The sequence below is a fragment of the Stomoxys calcitrans genome, chromosome 1 (assembly GCF_963082655.1).
Source record: "Stomoxys calcitrans chromosome 1, idStoCalc2.1, whole genome shotgun sequence".
Taxonomy (NCBI): Eukaryota; Metazoa; Arthropoda; class Insecta; order Diptera; family Muscidae; genus Stomoxys; species Stomoxys calcitrans.
Genome location: NC_081552.1, coordinates 23,768,356 through 23,781,594, shown reverse-complemented (window position 1 = coordinate 23,781,594; position 13,239 = coordinate 23,768,356). Strand labels below are relative to the sequence as shown.

The 13,239-nt window shown below is 36.8% G+C and overlaps 1 protein-coding gene and 3 long non-coding RNA genes across 7 annotated transcripts in view; 2 read left to right on the top strand and 2 right to left on the bottom strand.

Moving 5' to 3' along the window:
* The first annotated feature begins 141 nt into the window (after nucleotides 1–141).
* LOC106089966 (uncharacterized) lies at nucleotides 142–1,849 on the top strand. Its single transcript, XR_001221731.2, has 4 exons — nucleotides 142–450; nucleotides 537–844; nucleotides 1,046–1,225; nucleotides 1,282–1,849. It is a non-coding gene; the product is annotated as an uncharacterized LOC106089966 (long non-coding RNA).
* Nucleotides 1,850–2,341: 492 nt separating this feature from the next.
* Nucleotides 2,342–3,820, top strand: LOC131994915 (uncharacterized). Its single transcript, XR_009396953.1, has 2 exons — nucleotides 2,342–2,540; nucleotides 2,624–3,820. It is a non-coding gene; the product is annotated as an uncharacterized LOC131994915 (long non-coding RNA).
* Nucleotides 3,821–3,924: 104 nt separating this feature from the next.
* The window catches only part of LOC106089968 (chromodomain-helicase-DNA-binding protein Mi-2 homolog), a 109,291-nt gene continuing 99,976 nt past the window's right edge, over nucleotides 3,925–13,239 (bottom strand). For all 4 annotated transcript variants that reach the window (XM_059362040.1, XM_059362047.1, XM_059362043.1 and 1 more), the window contains one exon: nucleotides 3,925–4,173. In XM_059362040.1, coding sequence (XP_059218023.1) covers nucleotides 4,019–4,173 — 155 coding nt within the window. In that variant the 3' untranslated portion in view covers nucleotides 3,925–4,018. The remainder of the gene's footprint in view (nucleotides 4,174–13,239) is intronic.
* Nucleotides 4,582–6,730, bottom strand: LOC106089969 (uncharacterized). The gene is made up of 3 exons (XR_001221733.2): nucleotides 5,686–6,730; nucleotides 5,103–5,560; nucleotides 4,582–5,015 (listed from the first exon to the last, which is right to left on the bottom strand). It is a non-coding gene; the product is annotated as an uncharacterized LOC106089969 (long non-coding RNA).

The following is a 13,239-nucleotide window of genomic DNA, read 5'->3' as shown; positions in this document are numbered from 1 at the left end:
TTATATTTACTGAAAAATTAAAACAAAAATGAAAAAAATTGTACCCTATGAGTGCACCCTGGTTCGTATTAACTATTATCTTGATGAGGTAGGGGTCAACATCCAGATCAACTAGTTTGTAGATAATTGCTTTATGACAAACTGAGTCAAAAGTTTTTTCTATATCTAATGATATAGCCACAGTACAAATTTTGTTCCAGGTTTGCGGTTATGTCACTTTGAAATTTCAGTAGAGCGTGCTGGGCGGAGTGTGCCTTGTTAAAACCAAATTGTGTGAAATAGGGTCTATGGTAAATTCTTTGTCAATTTTCTTTTTTAGGACATTTTCCCGATATTTTACAGCAGAGAAATCGGGCGAAAATCAGCAGGAGTTTCACTAGCTGTTTTTTCCTTATTGGAATTATGTTGGCCTCCTTCCACACTGTAGGGAAATAGTTGTTGTATATGATGGTAAGTAACCTCAGCGTGGACTCAGGTATTTGTTTTAATAGAAAATTTGAGATGCCATCGCAATCGCTAAATTTTTTCCGATTTAGATTTCTAATCAAATTTCCAGAATTGGTAAAATGGTAATCGTCGGGATTTTCGAGAGAGTTGAAACCGCCACTAAATGAGTATATGTGGGCTGGAATAAGGTCGATGCAAGATGAAACCCTTGAGAACAAATCATTGACTGGTCTTTCAGGGCTGGTTTCAGAAAATGTTGCGGCATAAAACGTTTGGAAGCTGTTTGCTATCTCATCTCCACTGGTGATAATACTGTTGTTGAGGCGTAGTTGCCTGCAAAAAGGCGACTTTCTTTTTCCAGATGTTGAATAAATTTCCTTAAATGCGGATGGACCAGGTTTGATTTTAGCCAATCTTTTATTGAAATGCTCAGCATGCTCCAATGCTATTATTTCCTTTGTTATTGTTTTTAGCAATTGTATTTGTTTGGATAGGATCTTATACTCACTGCTGAGTCTGTTACCGTGTCGGTGAAAGATTTTCTGCAGTTCTTTTTGCCATTGATGCTTAATTTTAAAAAGTTTCTTTGCTTTTTCAGAGAGTTGGAATTGCTTGCTGTTATATAACATTTTCTGGGAATGTGAATCATGGACTTTATTTATAGCCCTATTAAAATCACCAATCAATGAATCTAAGTCACCATTGGACAGATTTCGACTTGTTGGAGGTATCAGTTGCAGGGATTTTACATTTAGATCACAACGAAATCTATCCCAAGGTCTGTGGTGCAGCTGTTATTATATTTGAACATTCAATTTTCATTTTTAATTTCAGGGGAAAGTGATCGGAGAATGTAGGAAGAGAAGAAATCACCACATTTTGCAATGTGAGGTCGACTAATTCTGTGCTGATAAGAAAATGGTCGAGAAAAGACAACCGATTTGGATATGATGGTGAAGCATCACATGTTCTTACGAGTCTAAGGAGTTCTCATCTAACCAGTTTGCGAGGACCTTTCCATTTGTATTATCCATACTATCTCCCCATGAAATACTTCTCGAGTTCAAGTCTCCACCAAGAATGAAGCCATCAAAGTTACTACATAGCTGCATCAACTTATTAAGATCCGAGTCTAGTCTTTGGGTGTTATAATTACATGGTATATATAGAGATCCAACCAAATATCTCCTATAAATGTTATTATGAACTTCTTCAATTTGTACTAACAAAGCAAAAATACCCACATCATGTAAATTAATTCGTTGATATCAACTAAAGAGCGTACATTGAATGTAAGGAAGTTTAGGCATCTACGGTCCAGATCCATATTGGCTTTTTAAAATAAAACATGTTTTTAAGATTTTAGAAATATCTCACAGCTGTGATATCAAGCCTTTGACATTTAGATGTACTGCAAAATGAAAACAAAAATAAAAAAAAAATTGTACTCAGCTGCCCGCATGACTTCATCTTATTAGGGCATCGTGCAAGTGAGCCAACCTTGTTAATTCAAGTATGGAAGTTGGTATTCAGTAGCCACTTTTAACGATAATCGACATCGTTAAAATCAGATGTTTTCGCTAACGAATAGAAATTCGTTAATTAAATGACGAAAAATTATTTGGTGTTTACTTTAACAAAATAAATGAAGATTAATATTTACGATGGCTTAAGTGTATTGTTCGCTTGTTTTTTCTTATAACATTTTGGATATATGTGTACAATCAATCATTTAAACAACCAAAACTTGTTGAAAGTTAGTGCACTTCGCAAGAAAAAATTTTACTCTGCTGTTTACGGTATACTACCTGGTAATTATATCATGTGTACACTTGCACGTAAGCAGCTGATAAATTGTTTTATGCTATATTAATTTTTATATGTAAATGGCAACATTAAGCCAAAGAAACTCACAAAAAATCAAATTTCGGTAAATTTTTTCGTTTATTTTTTTTATATGGAGTTTCAATGCGAAAATCGAATACAGTACCGGCCTTAAGCCACAAAACAGTATTATAATAATAAACATACAAATTTTCAGATGTAGAATACGAATCTGAGGCCACCCCAACGCCTATAACACCACCCATATAGTACGTATATTCTGACCATTGCAATATCGGGCTGAAATAAGAAGTATTTTAGAGTAGAACACGAATATGATATATATTTTCAGGGCCAAGTCATGGAACGGCCAACATTGAACATCCCCCAAAACACCCCCGAAACAGGTCGTGTTTGCCGACTATGTTAATATTGGGCTCAAATCAAAGGTATTTGGAAGTAGACCACGAATCTGATATCAATATTCCACCCCACGTCCCCTAGACCAACTGCGGCCAAATAGGACGTATTTGCTCACCATGACAATTTTGGGTCTTAAAGGAAATGGATCTCGATATCGATAGTTCTTAGGACCCTAAACCGGACATATTTGTTGTCTTTTGCAATAAGGGGTTTAAATTAAAGGTATTTGAGATTAGGAAATGAATTTGGTACCCAATTTTGAGGCCAATGACAATATGGGCTTCAAATAAATGATATTTGAGAGTAGAGCATGATGCTGATATATTTTCAGGGCTAAGTGTTTGGGGGACCACTCCACTCCCCAAAACACCCCTAAATCGGGCTTATTTACCAACCACGTCAATGTTGGCTTAAATGAAAGTTATTGGGGAGATGAGTACGAAATTGATACCCACTATCGGGACCATTTTTCTTGGGGTCTACCCCTTCCTTAAAACACCCCACAAACAACAATCATTTACTGACCATCGCAATATGGGGCTCAAATAAAGTTATTTGGGAGAAGAATACGAATCTGATATCGAAATGTGGGACCACGTATTTGGGGCACCGCCCCTTTCCCAAAATACCCCCCAAAGAGTACAAATTAAATTAATGGCAATATAGGGTTTATGTAAATGGTATTTGATAGAAGAACACGAGGCTGAGATTTTTTTCAAGGCCAAGTGTCTAAGGGACGTCGTGACAATACCGAGCTGAAATAAAGACTTAATAATGGAGTATATCCAAGACCCACACGTTAATGACCCTAAACCCACCGAGCGAATTCAAAGACCAATAAAGATCATATGGGCTTCAAAAAAAGGCATTTATATCGTTTTACTTTTGCGATATACATATATTATTTTCGTAGCACGGTATTTCACTAAAATTTCTTTAATTGACGAAAATAAATATTCAAAGGATAATTTTATTCCATATAAAGTAAAAGAAGCCGCAGCGGAGCGGGCCCGGTTCAGCTAGTAAGAGAGTAAAACAACCAGTTTTGATTTTATTCGGGATAGTTTTGAAGGTATGACATAATTTATTCGAAATAAAATAAGAAGAAATACTAAGTAGAAATAAATCTTGTTTTGTAAAAAATATCATTTGCACCTACATATATGTGCAATAAAATACCCACCATACATTTATTTTTTTATTTCTGTTGATTAACTTGCAACTTAGATATGAATTGTAATATTTAGTAAAATTTATTTCGTCGCAAGCAAATATATATGTATATAAGTAGGTATTTAATATATATTTATTAAAAGATAATAAATTAGTTTCCACCAATATTCGACGCATTGTTGGCTGATAGTTGACCGGGTACAGAAAACTGTGGCCGGAATGTGTGGAAGTTACCAGCTGGTCCGCCTGAAAATGCAGGTAATGCAGTGCCTTGAAAGCCAGCTGGAAATTGGGCCATCAACTGAGCTGTAATTCAATATAAAACAAAGAGAAAAACCATTTAAATAAATAAATAAGATTATTTTACAAAACATATCTTATGGGTCAACTATAGTTGCGTTGCCAGTAGATAAACCCATGAAATAAAAGTTAGTATAGAGTTGGAAATTGTTGCCATTTACTATCATAAAATATCAGTGTTCTGAACATTCGCTTAAAAGTACAATACAGAGATAACAATTTCTATAACTAATTAACGCAACTGAAGTAGGGATGCAATCCATGATCGACCAATCAATCCCATGGCAGCCGGTTGTACGTACCGGATTGACCCGATGGAATTTTTCATCGGCAAGGGCTGCCGACTCGGTGTACAATACACTTCTACAACAACAACATAATCGAGCAATTAATATTTTTTATTTGCAAAAATTCCATTGATGCAATTTTATTAAAAAAATACGATAACAAGGAACTTTTAAAAGTTAGCCAAAGAAAAATTGTTAATGAAAATTGATTTTTATCAAATCTTCTATGAATATCAAACTACAATCCCATGTCAGCCGGTTCTATGCACCGGATGTAACCCCCAGGAGATAATTTGTGCTAGTGAATGGGGTATCTTTCGATAAGTTTACTGTAAGGAGTGGGTTTCCTCAGGGTTCTGTACTCGGGCCCTTACATTTCATAATTTTTCTGAATTATTTTTTTTGATCGGATACAGGGTTGGTGCACATCATATGCCGATGATGGGTGTCATGCAAACAAAAATTAATTTCGTAATGCGTTCTGTAGACATCTGCATGGAGTCTAACAGATTGAGCGTCAATTCGGCAAAGACTAAGGCAATAGGGTTCTCCTCTCGTGCTCTTCGGGTTATGTAGTGCGGTTTTGGGATAGAATTTGTTAATACTATGGAATGTTTGGGAGTGATTATTGACTAAAGATTAACTTACGAAGCCCATTTTAATATAATAGTTTATCGCAAGCCATACACGCCGCCAGATGTATAATATTGCTATGGTATTGCCGAGGTACATAAGGATAAAGTTAGTCCATTCATTAGTAATGCCGCATATATTGTACTGCCTTGAGCTTTATTACGGTATATCCGCTTCAAATATGGTCAGAGTTAGGTTGGGGATTAATAGAGTAGTACGTTACCTTTACTCTCATAGGATTTATGACCATGTATCTCCCTCCGTCAAACAATTTTTGGAATGTAGTTTTTCTGTTTTTGTAAGCTTTTAACTTTTATTATTTACAAATTTACAGACATCATTCACCCATTTTTATGGCGGATTCTTCTGAAATTTGTCATTCCACACCCGCTACATTGCAGATTCGTTCTTATCATTATCATGGTATTCTATTCTGCTTTCGGAACTGCCGCGAAAATATTTAATTATTTTCTCTATTTCATATTTTTTTTTCGCAAATAAAAAAAATTTAGCTTTAAAACCGATCAAACAAACAAAAATGTTGCCGGCAAAGGTTCCAAGTGTTGCCACTTTTATATTTTTTTGCCATTTTCCTCACCATAGCTGTGTATGCACCTCTAGTGAAATTTTCTGTCGCAGCCAAGACATTTGTGTCGCCACAGAAACATCAATTTATAATTTTGGTCGAATTTTAATCATTTTTGGTTAATAAAGTAATCAAGAAAAAAATGTTTCAATGCCTTTATGTCATCCTGCTGCACAAAGAAAATTTTATTTGAACTGCGTACCTACAAGCGAAATTTTTAGTAACGGTGCCGGTAACGAAAATTTCGTTTCGGATATGTCGATGCATTTCTTATGGTAACGACATGGTAGAATTAAGAGGTAGCGTCATTAGAACAACAATAAAAATCTATCCCCTATGGAACTACTTTGTGTGGCAAATGCCGAAAATTGAAAAGTCAAATGGGTTTTAGTTTTGTATTTTCAACATTATAAGACTGTTTTGTTGCTTATGTGTGGAATATCGGATCAAATAGAACATCTTTTTAAGATTTTAGAAAAAACAATCACAGCTGTGTGTTATGAAGCCATTTAGATTTAGACATTTAGTGTGTTATGAAGCCTTTGACATTTAGCTTTACTGCAAAATCAAAACAAAAATAAAAAAAATTGCACTCAGCTGTTCGCATGACCTCATGCGATGCATGATGCATGACCATCCTGTGGTAACGAAAATTTCGCCAGAGTTGCATACTGCGCTTATAAGCAGATTACTGCTTACCCTAGGTAAATTTATACAAGGTAAAGTCATTAGCCCAGCTGATCAAATTTTCTAATTCCAGAGTTGTATGCAAATGCCACTATGCAAATGCTTTGCTTTGGATTTTAAAGGCTTTTACATTTTACTTCTTTTTTCACATTTTCATCGTTTGAATTTATAATTTACACGTTTATAATCATAAATTTTTTGATCTTGTGGCTGCCACACTTGATAATGGAAATTAAAACTAAAATGTCAGGAAGTGTCCAGAAATTTGATAGCCTTGTGGCAATTTGCGCCACCATTCCCACAGGGTTTTATAGTTGATTTCATTGTTGTTGGGCTAATGACATTACTTTGTATATATTTGCCTAGTACTTGTCTTCCTATTTTTAGCCAACGTTTTTTTATATGGAGTTTGAGCATTCCGCACGAGAAGCTGAACGAAATTAAGCAGGACCATTATTTTCTAGGTGACCATATTCACTGCTATCCGCATTTTTATACCATACACCACTACTGTGGTACAGTAATAGTAGTAAATAGTTTGTAACACCCAAAAGGAAGAGAGATAGACCCATTTATAAGTATACCGATCGACTCAGAATCACTTTCTGATTCGATTTAGCTATGTCCGTCTGTCCATGTTAATTTGTGTACAAACTACAGGTCGCAATTTTCATCCGATCGTCTACAAATTTGGTATGGACGTGTTTTTTGGCCTGGAGATAAAGCCTATTAAAATTGGAAAAAATCGGTTCAGATTTGGATATAGCTCCCTATGTATGTTCGTTCGATTTGCAAAAAAAGTGGTCGTTTGTTAACCGATTTTCTCGATATTTGGCAGGAAGGATTTTCTTATGACTCCCGACATTACTGACGAATTTCATAGAAATCGGTTCAGATTTGGATATAGCTCCTATATATATGTTCGTCCGATTTCCAGTGATACTGCAATAAAATGGTCATTTGTTAGCCGATTTTCTCGATATTTAGCAGGAAGGATTTTCCAATGACTCGACATTATTGGTGAATTTCATGGAAATGAGTTCAATATTAGTTATAGCTCTCATATATCTGTTCTTCAGATTGTGGGTAATTTGCAATAATGTTATAATTTGTCAACCGTAGTTATTACAGTTTGAATATATTTTGCTCGCCGAGGTCCATCAGAATTGGATATAGCTCCCATATTTTACTCATAGGGTAGGTGTAGGGTATTATACAGTCGGCACCGCCCGACTTTTGCCCTTCCTTACTAGTTTCTCTTTTTTATATATGTATATTATTTTATTTTTTGTTATCTATGTCCATAAGTGCATTATTTCAATTGATATCTTCAGTTTGTCATTTTTAGCCCAATATATGGTGGGACAGATTATTATTATATCAAGTTATTCCAAATAATTGTAATTAATTAATTGTCTTTTGAAGTAAATCATACAACGGATGATATAATTGATTATTTTTAAGGAGTAGCTATGAAGTAGTTAATGTTCTTTATTCTTCTTAAAGTTCTTTATTTAAATTGTTATTTTTATAAGAGAGTAGCTTTAATATCTATGTAGATATTAAAGCCAAAAATTCGGCGATGTATATAGTAATAAAACTAGAGGCAGCAAGTTCGTTATACTTCCGTCGAGGCCCTGTCCCTTCGATAATTTGATACTGCGGATATCGTTTCTAACTATGTATGTCCACGTTGAATTATAATGGTTGTTGTAGCCATAAGTTTTTTTATGTGGAGGTAACGATCCTAGTCAAAGTGAGCAAATTTGTTCCGCGGAAATGTTATGACCATTGGTTATAACTTGCCTTGTCATATCGACCATCATAGGCACTCAGTATTAAAGAACGAACCGGTGCTGCAACTCTCCGCTAAATATTGATACTGCGGATATCGTTTCTAACTACGTCCACGGTGAATTATGATGGTTGTTGTAGCCACATATTTTGATGTGGAGGTAGCGATCCTAGTCAAAGTGAGCTAATTTGTTCCGGTCCAAAGGACCGATCTCCGCGGCAATGTTATCACCATTGGTTATTTAAAGGCACAAATAACTTGCCTTGTCATTTCGACTCCCCACTCAATATTGCTGGTTGCTCGTGATTGCAGTCTGTTTAATGAGCATTCCACTATCCGCGATCTGTGGACGCTCCGATGATCTTCTCCACTCGATATCGCTGATTTTTCGCGGCTGCAGTTCCATTTACTCCACATAAGGAATATTCCACCATCCATAGCCTGTGTGGATGGTACACAACACACTGTTACAACAACAACGTTGAACACTACACAAATCGGAGCTGATAGTTCTAACATGTGTGGTACTCATAGCCATCCCGTGCCGGGAATTGTAATGGTTCTTCTTCAGCTCGGAGACGAATGGTCGGTTAACCCCATGCTTTAGCTCTGTCCATATGCTTAATAATAAATTGACAGTTGAACAACCTTGCGCATCTCTTATGATCAGTCACTGCTACGTTGTCAAAAGTGACTGAGGTATCCTATCATCCCTTCTAACGGAATTAGAGAGTGAATTGAGAGTAGACCACAACTAACGAACACTTATATAATAATGGAAATCAAATCCACAAATCCCATCACGCTCAACTAAGAGTTTATCTGCCTACGCTGAAAAATGAGGTCTCGCCTGATCAAAGTGCGCAATTCTCTCCTCCCTTCTTTTAACAGATTTAGCCATATTTCGGTGTCCGTAGTAAATCCTGCAATTATTCTCGGACCTGTCATCAAGATAGACCCTAACGCCAAATCACACATGTATTTATGATACCGAACATTAGGACTATTTATCCAGTTGGAGGAAATATTTATCCTTAGAGGAAATATTCCTTTTGCTACTAAACACCATGTGCACGTGATTTAGCCCACATACAACAATATTTACCTGTTGACCCACATTCGATGTAGTGCACATATCCCCGAAATTTGCGAACAAGGCCTGTGACTGCAGCTCAATGGTATCATAGCTCCGGTAAGCGTAATATTCGTAGTAATTTTCATGGCGTTCAGTCATCATAGATATAAATAATAGGGCAATGTTGTAGCATATTGCCTGATATCGTGGAGATATTTTCGGGGTATGTCAAAACCTTTTTGGGAACTTCTTCTGACCGTTTTATTGATCTACGAAATATTTTATTCTTTTACAAAGTTATAAAAAGTGGAATACCGGTAACACTGCGTAGATACATAAATTTTTCTCGCTCGAGTAGGAGTACTCAGATAAACTTGCCCCGTATATTTAGGTCTGTTTTCGAAAGATCATTCTGTATTCGTGTGACCAGGTATTGGAATGTATTACCCGCCGAGCTATGAATCTTTTCACACTCGAATATTGTTTTTCGCTTAAAACTTAGTAACTGATATTCTACAGATCAAATTTAGTGTTGTTGCTTGAATCTTTTTGAATTGCTGCTAACTAACATGGAACTTGTTCAAAAATCCAACAGTTTAAATTTTCGCATAATCTTGTTATGGCTGGGGAGCCAATTAAAAGGAATTAGGCTAAGAATCTTACATCTGTTTGTAACTGTGGAGTATTTAACTTTTTATTGTTTATTTAGGAGTATATATCGTTGTAATGCGTTTTTTTGTTTTTGCCGAGGAGGCTTATGTATTACTATTAAGACATAAATAAAATTATTATGGTTTTGAAAAAAGTATGTCATGGTCAAAAGAATCAAAAGCATTGTTGAAAATGGTTCGTCAACAAAATAGTATTAAAAAAATGTAAAATATGCTGATTGGTATACGGTAGGATACGCTTGATAAATCGGATAAGTATATCATCGATTCCTAAAGCATTTGACTTAATGCTTAATATTACACAGTGTAATTCGTCAAGATTAACGTTTCTAAAGCAAATGCTGTTGTCATGAGAGAGATAATTCACTAAAATCAGGTAAATGGTTAGTAGTAGATGAGGTAAAATAGTTATTTAATAAATCAGGATCTATATCACAGTTGTTATCACAGCTATCTGAATTAAGGTCGCACGTTGGGCGTATTTTGGACAACAAAACTCTCGAATCCGTGGAACCAGCAAACATTCGAATACCGTATGGGGCTTTAACCCTTCTTATAGTATTACGTGCTATAGCTTTGTACCTTTTATACCGCAAACCGTTACTTGCTGAAGGTTCTTCAATAGAGGCCCGACATGGCAAATCCCTATCACACACCTGCTACACATCTCTATTTTTATACTATACTGGTTTGCCATATAATTCTCGTTCTCTTGTTAAACAGAACATTAAGCTTTCGTGCGTGTCCGTATTAAAGGCGTGCACCAGTTTGGTCGTTTATCGACATTCAGTGAGTACAGATATGTAGAATTCAGTTTATGTTACAAGTTGATATTGCAATTTTTTCAACGAAATTAAATGTGAATGAGTAAAGAAAAAAAAGTGGGTAACATATCTGTTTTCCTATGGTTTCTCCAAACAGTTATTTTATTTTATAGTTATATTATTTCCCATTAAGATCTATACACTTTTGCATGCGAACCAATTGTGGAAGCACTTTTGCCGCTCTGATTGAGGTATCTCCAAAAAATGCATTCTGAACGCATCAACCGCTTCTTCAGGTGTCGAAAGACGCTGACCTCTCATTTAATTTTTTACGTACGGGAATAAAAACAAGTCATTCGGTTCCAAGTCAGGCACCGGATGACTTGTTGACGGATGACTCATCAAACCGATGCTTTGAGTGCTCAAAAATGCAGGTGTTTCGTATTTTTGGAGCATTTCGAGACAACAAATCGACACGAGCCTTTTTTGGAGCGATTGACAAATTGTGTGGGATCCAATACGAAAAAAATTTTTTGACGGTCATACGTTCATGCAATGCTGAATGTATGCTGGTCCCACTAATGCCTCAGGTTATGTCAACGATAGGTCATATGACGATCTTGCAATATCAGTTGGCGCACAGCATCAATCGGTTTTGGAACAACAACTGATTTTGGACGACCTTCACGAAATTCGTCTTGTAGTGAACTACGACCACTGTTGAATTCACCATATTTTAATAATTTTTTTAATTGAATCTGAACTTTTTTAATTACGATCGCGCGATTGAAATTTTTGAAAATTTCAATTAAAGAATTAATTGTTTCAATCTTTTTTTAATTGAACCTTAAAAAATGTTATATATAAAATGTGATTGAAAGTTTAATCTTTTTTAATAAAATAACGGCCAAGACCACAAACTTTTTTTCTTTTTGTCACTCAAATTGTTCGCCAATTGATTAACACACAGCTGATTTTATAGATTAATTGAAAACGTTTTTAATTTCAATTAAATTTTTAATTGAAAAAAATTTCGTGATATTTTGCTCTGTGCATGAAGCCAAACCAAGCAGAGGAATATACATCAAGTGTTATTGAGTGGTCAAAGGAAGGTCGGTGGAGACTGCCCTGAACGAGTTTGTGCATAAAATAGAAGAATCGTTCGATGCCAAAACGTATACATTGGCGGCGCACTGATCCAATCCTTAGTCCAGTACCGGGTGGACACAGTCCTTAGAGACTGGATAAACCATATGCTAAGGAACAGGTGGATAAATAAGGGAGAAAGTGGCACAGGGCACGCCACAGGGGGGCATTTTATCGCCACTCCTATGGGTGACCACCATAAATGACCTATTATTGATGCTGACTGAGAAGGGGTTTGAACCCGTCTGCTACGCAGACGATGTTATAATACTTCTAAGGGGTAAGGATCCGAACGAGCTATGCAAAAGGGCCGAAAGGGCCTTCCATATGGCATATGACTGGGCTAGACCCAGAGATCTCAATGTTAACCCAGAGAAGACTGAAATATGCCTGTTCACGAGGAAGACGAAGGTGGGCCAATTTAACGCACCACGTTTCCTCAATTAGACTATTTCGATATCTGACAAGGTCAAATACTTATATGTGATCTTAGACAGGAAACTGAATTGGAAGTGTCACATTCAGGAGCGTACTAACAAGGCTCACAGATGTTGGGCACTATGTAAAAGGTCCGTAGGCTCGAAATTGGGCCTGAGTCCGAGGATAGTCCACTGGCTCTACAGGAGCGTGATTAGACCAATACTTACTTACGCCTCAGTAGTTTGGTGGACTGCTATGGAGAATAAGTGCAACATAAGGACATGTTGTCTTGGCATAGGCGGAGCGATGAGGACCACGCCCATTAGGGCACTGGAGACTATTCTAGATATCCGACCCATTGACATACAGATGAAGTGTGAGACAGCCACTGCGGCTGCGATGGGAGAATGGATTTAGGATGGGAGTAGCTCATACCATCGCGGTATAATCGAGTCGACGATAGGAAACCTTGAAGGAAGGGAAGAGGTTTCCGATTCGATACCTAAGATGAACCTTGAAGTGGAGTGCAAGGCATTGCTGCCATCGGCACTTTCTTGGATTGACGGAACCCTAGTATTGCCATTTGGAAGATCATGTTCCACGGGTGGATCAAAGTTAGAGGAAATTTTTTTTTAATTTTTTTCATTAACCAAGCCACTACAAAGCACGCAAATTAATTTCAGCTCTCATAACTATGAACGGTTGTTGTTGTTGTAGCAGTTTATTGTGTTCTATCTTTCGCCTGTTTGATTCTGTTGAGTGTCAAGTGCGACTAAGATGAGGTGCGTCCACAGGGATCTGGGTCTGAGTCGAGTGGGTCTGGCCGGGCAGTTAAACAGGTGACGTGTATCGTGCGGTTCCTGGTTACAATCGGGACATACATCTTGCACGTCGGCATCAATCCTAGCTCTGTGGGAATTGAGGCGGCTGCATCTGCCGGAACGTAATTGAGCCAGAACTACTCTGGTTTGCCGGGGGAGGTCGATTTCTTCGGGTGCAATGGGTGGC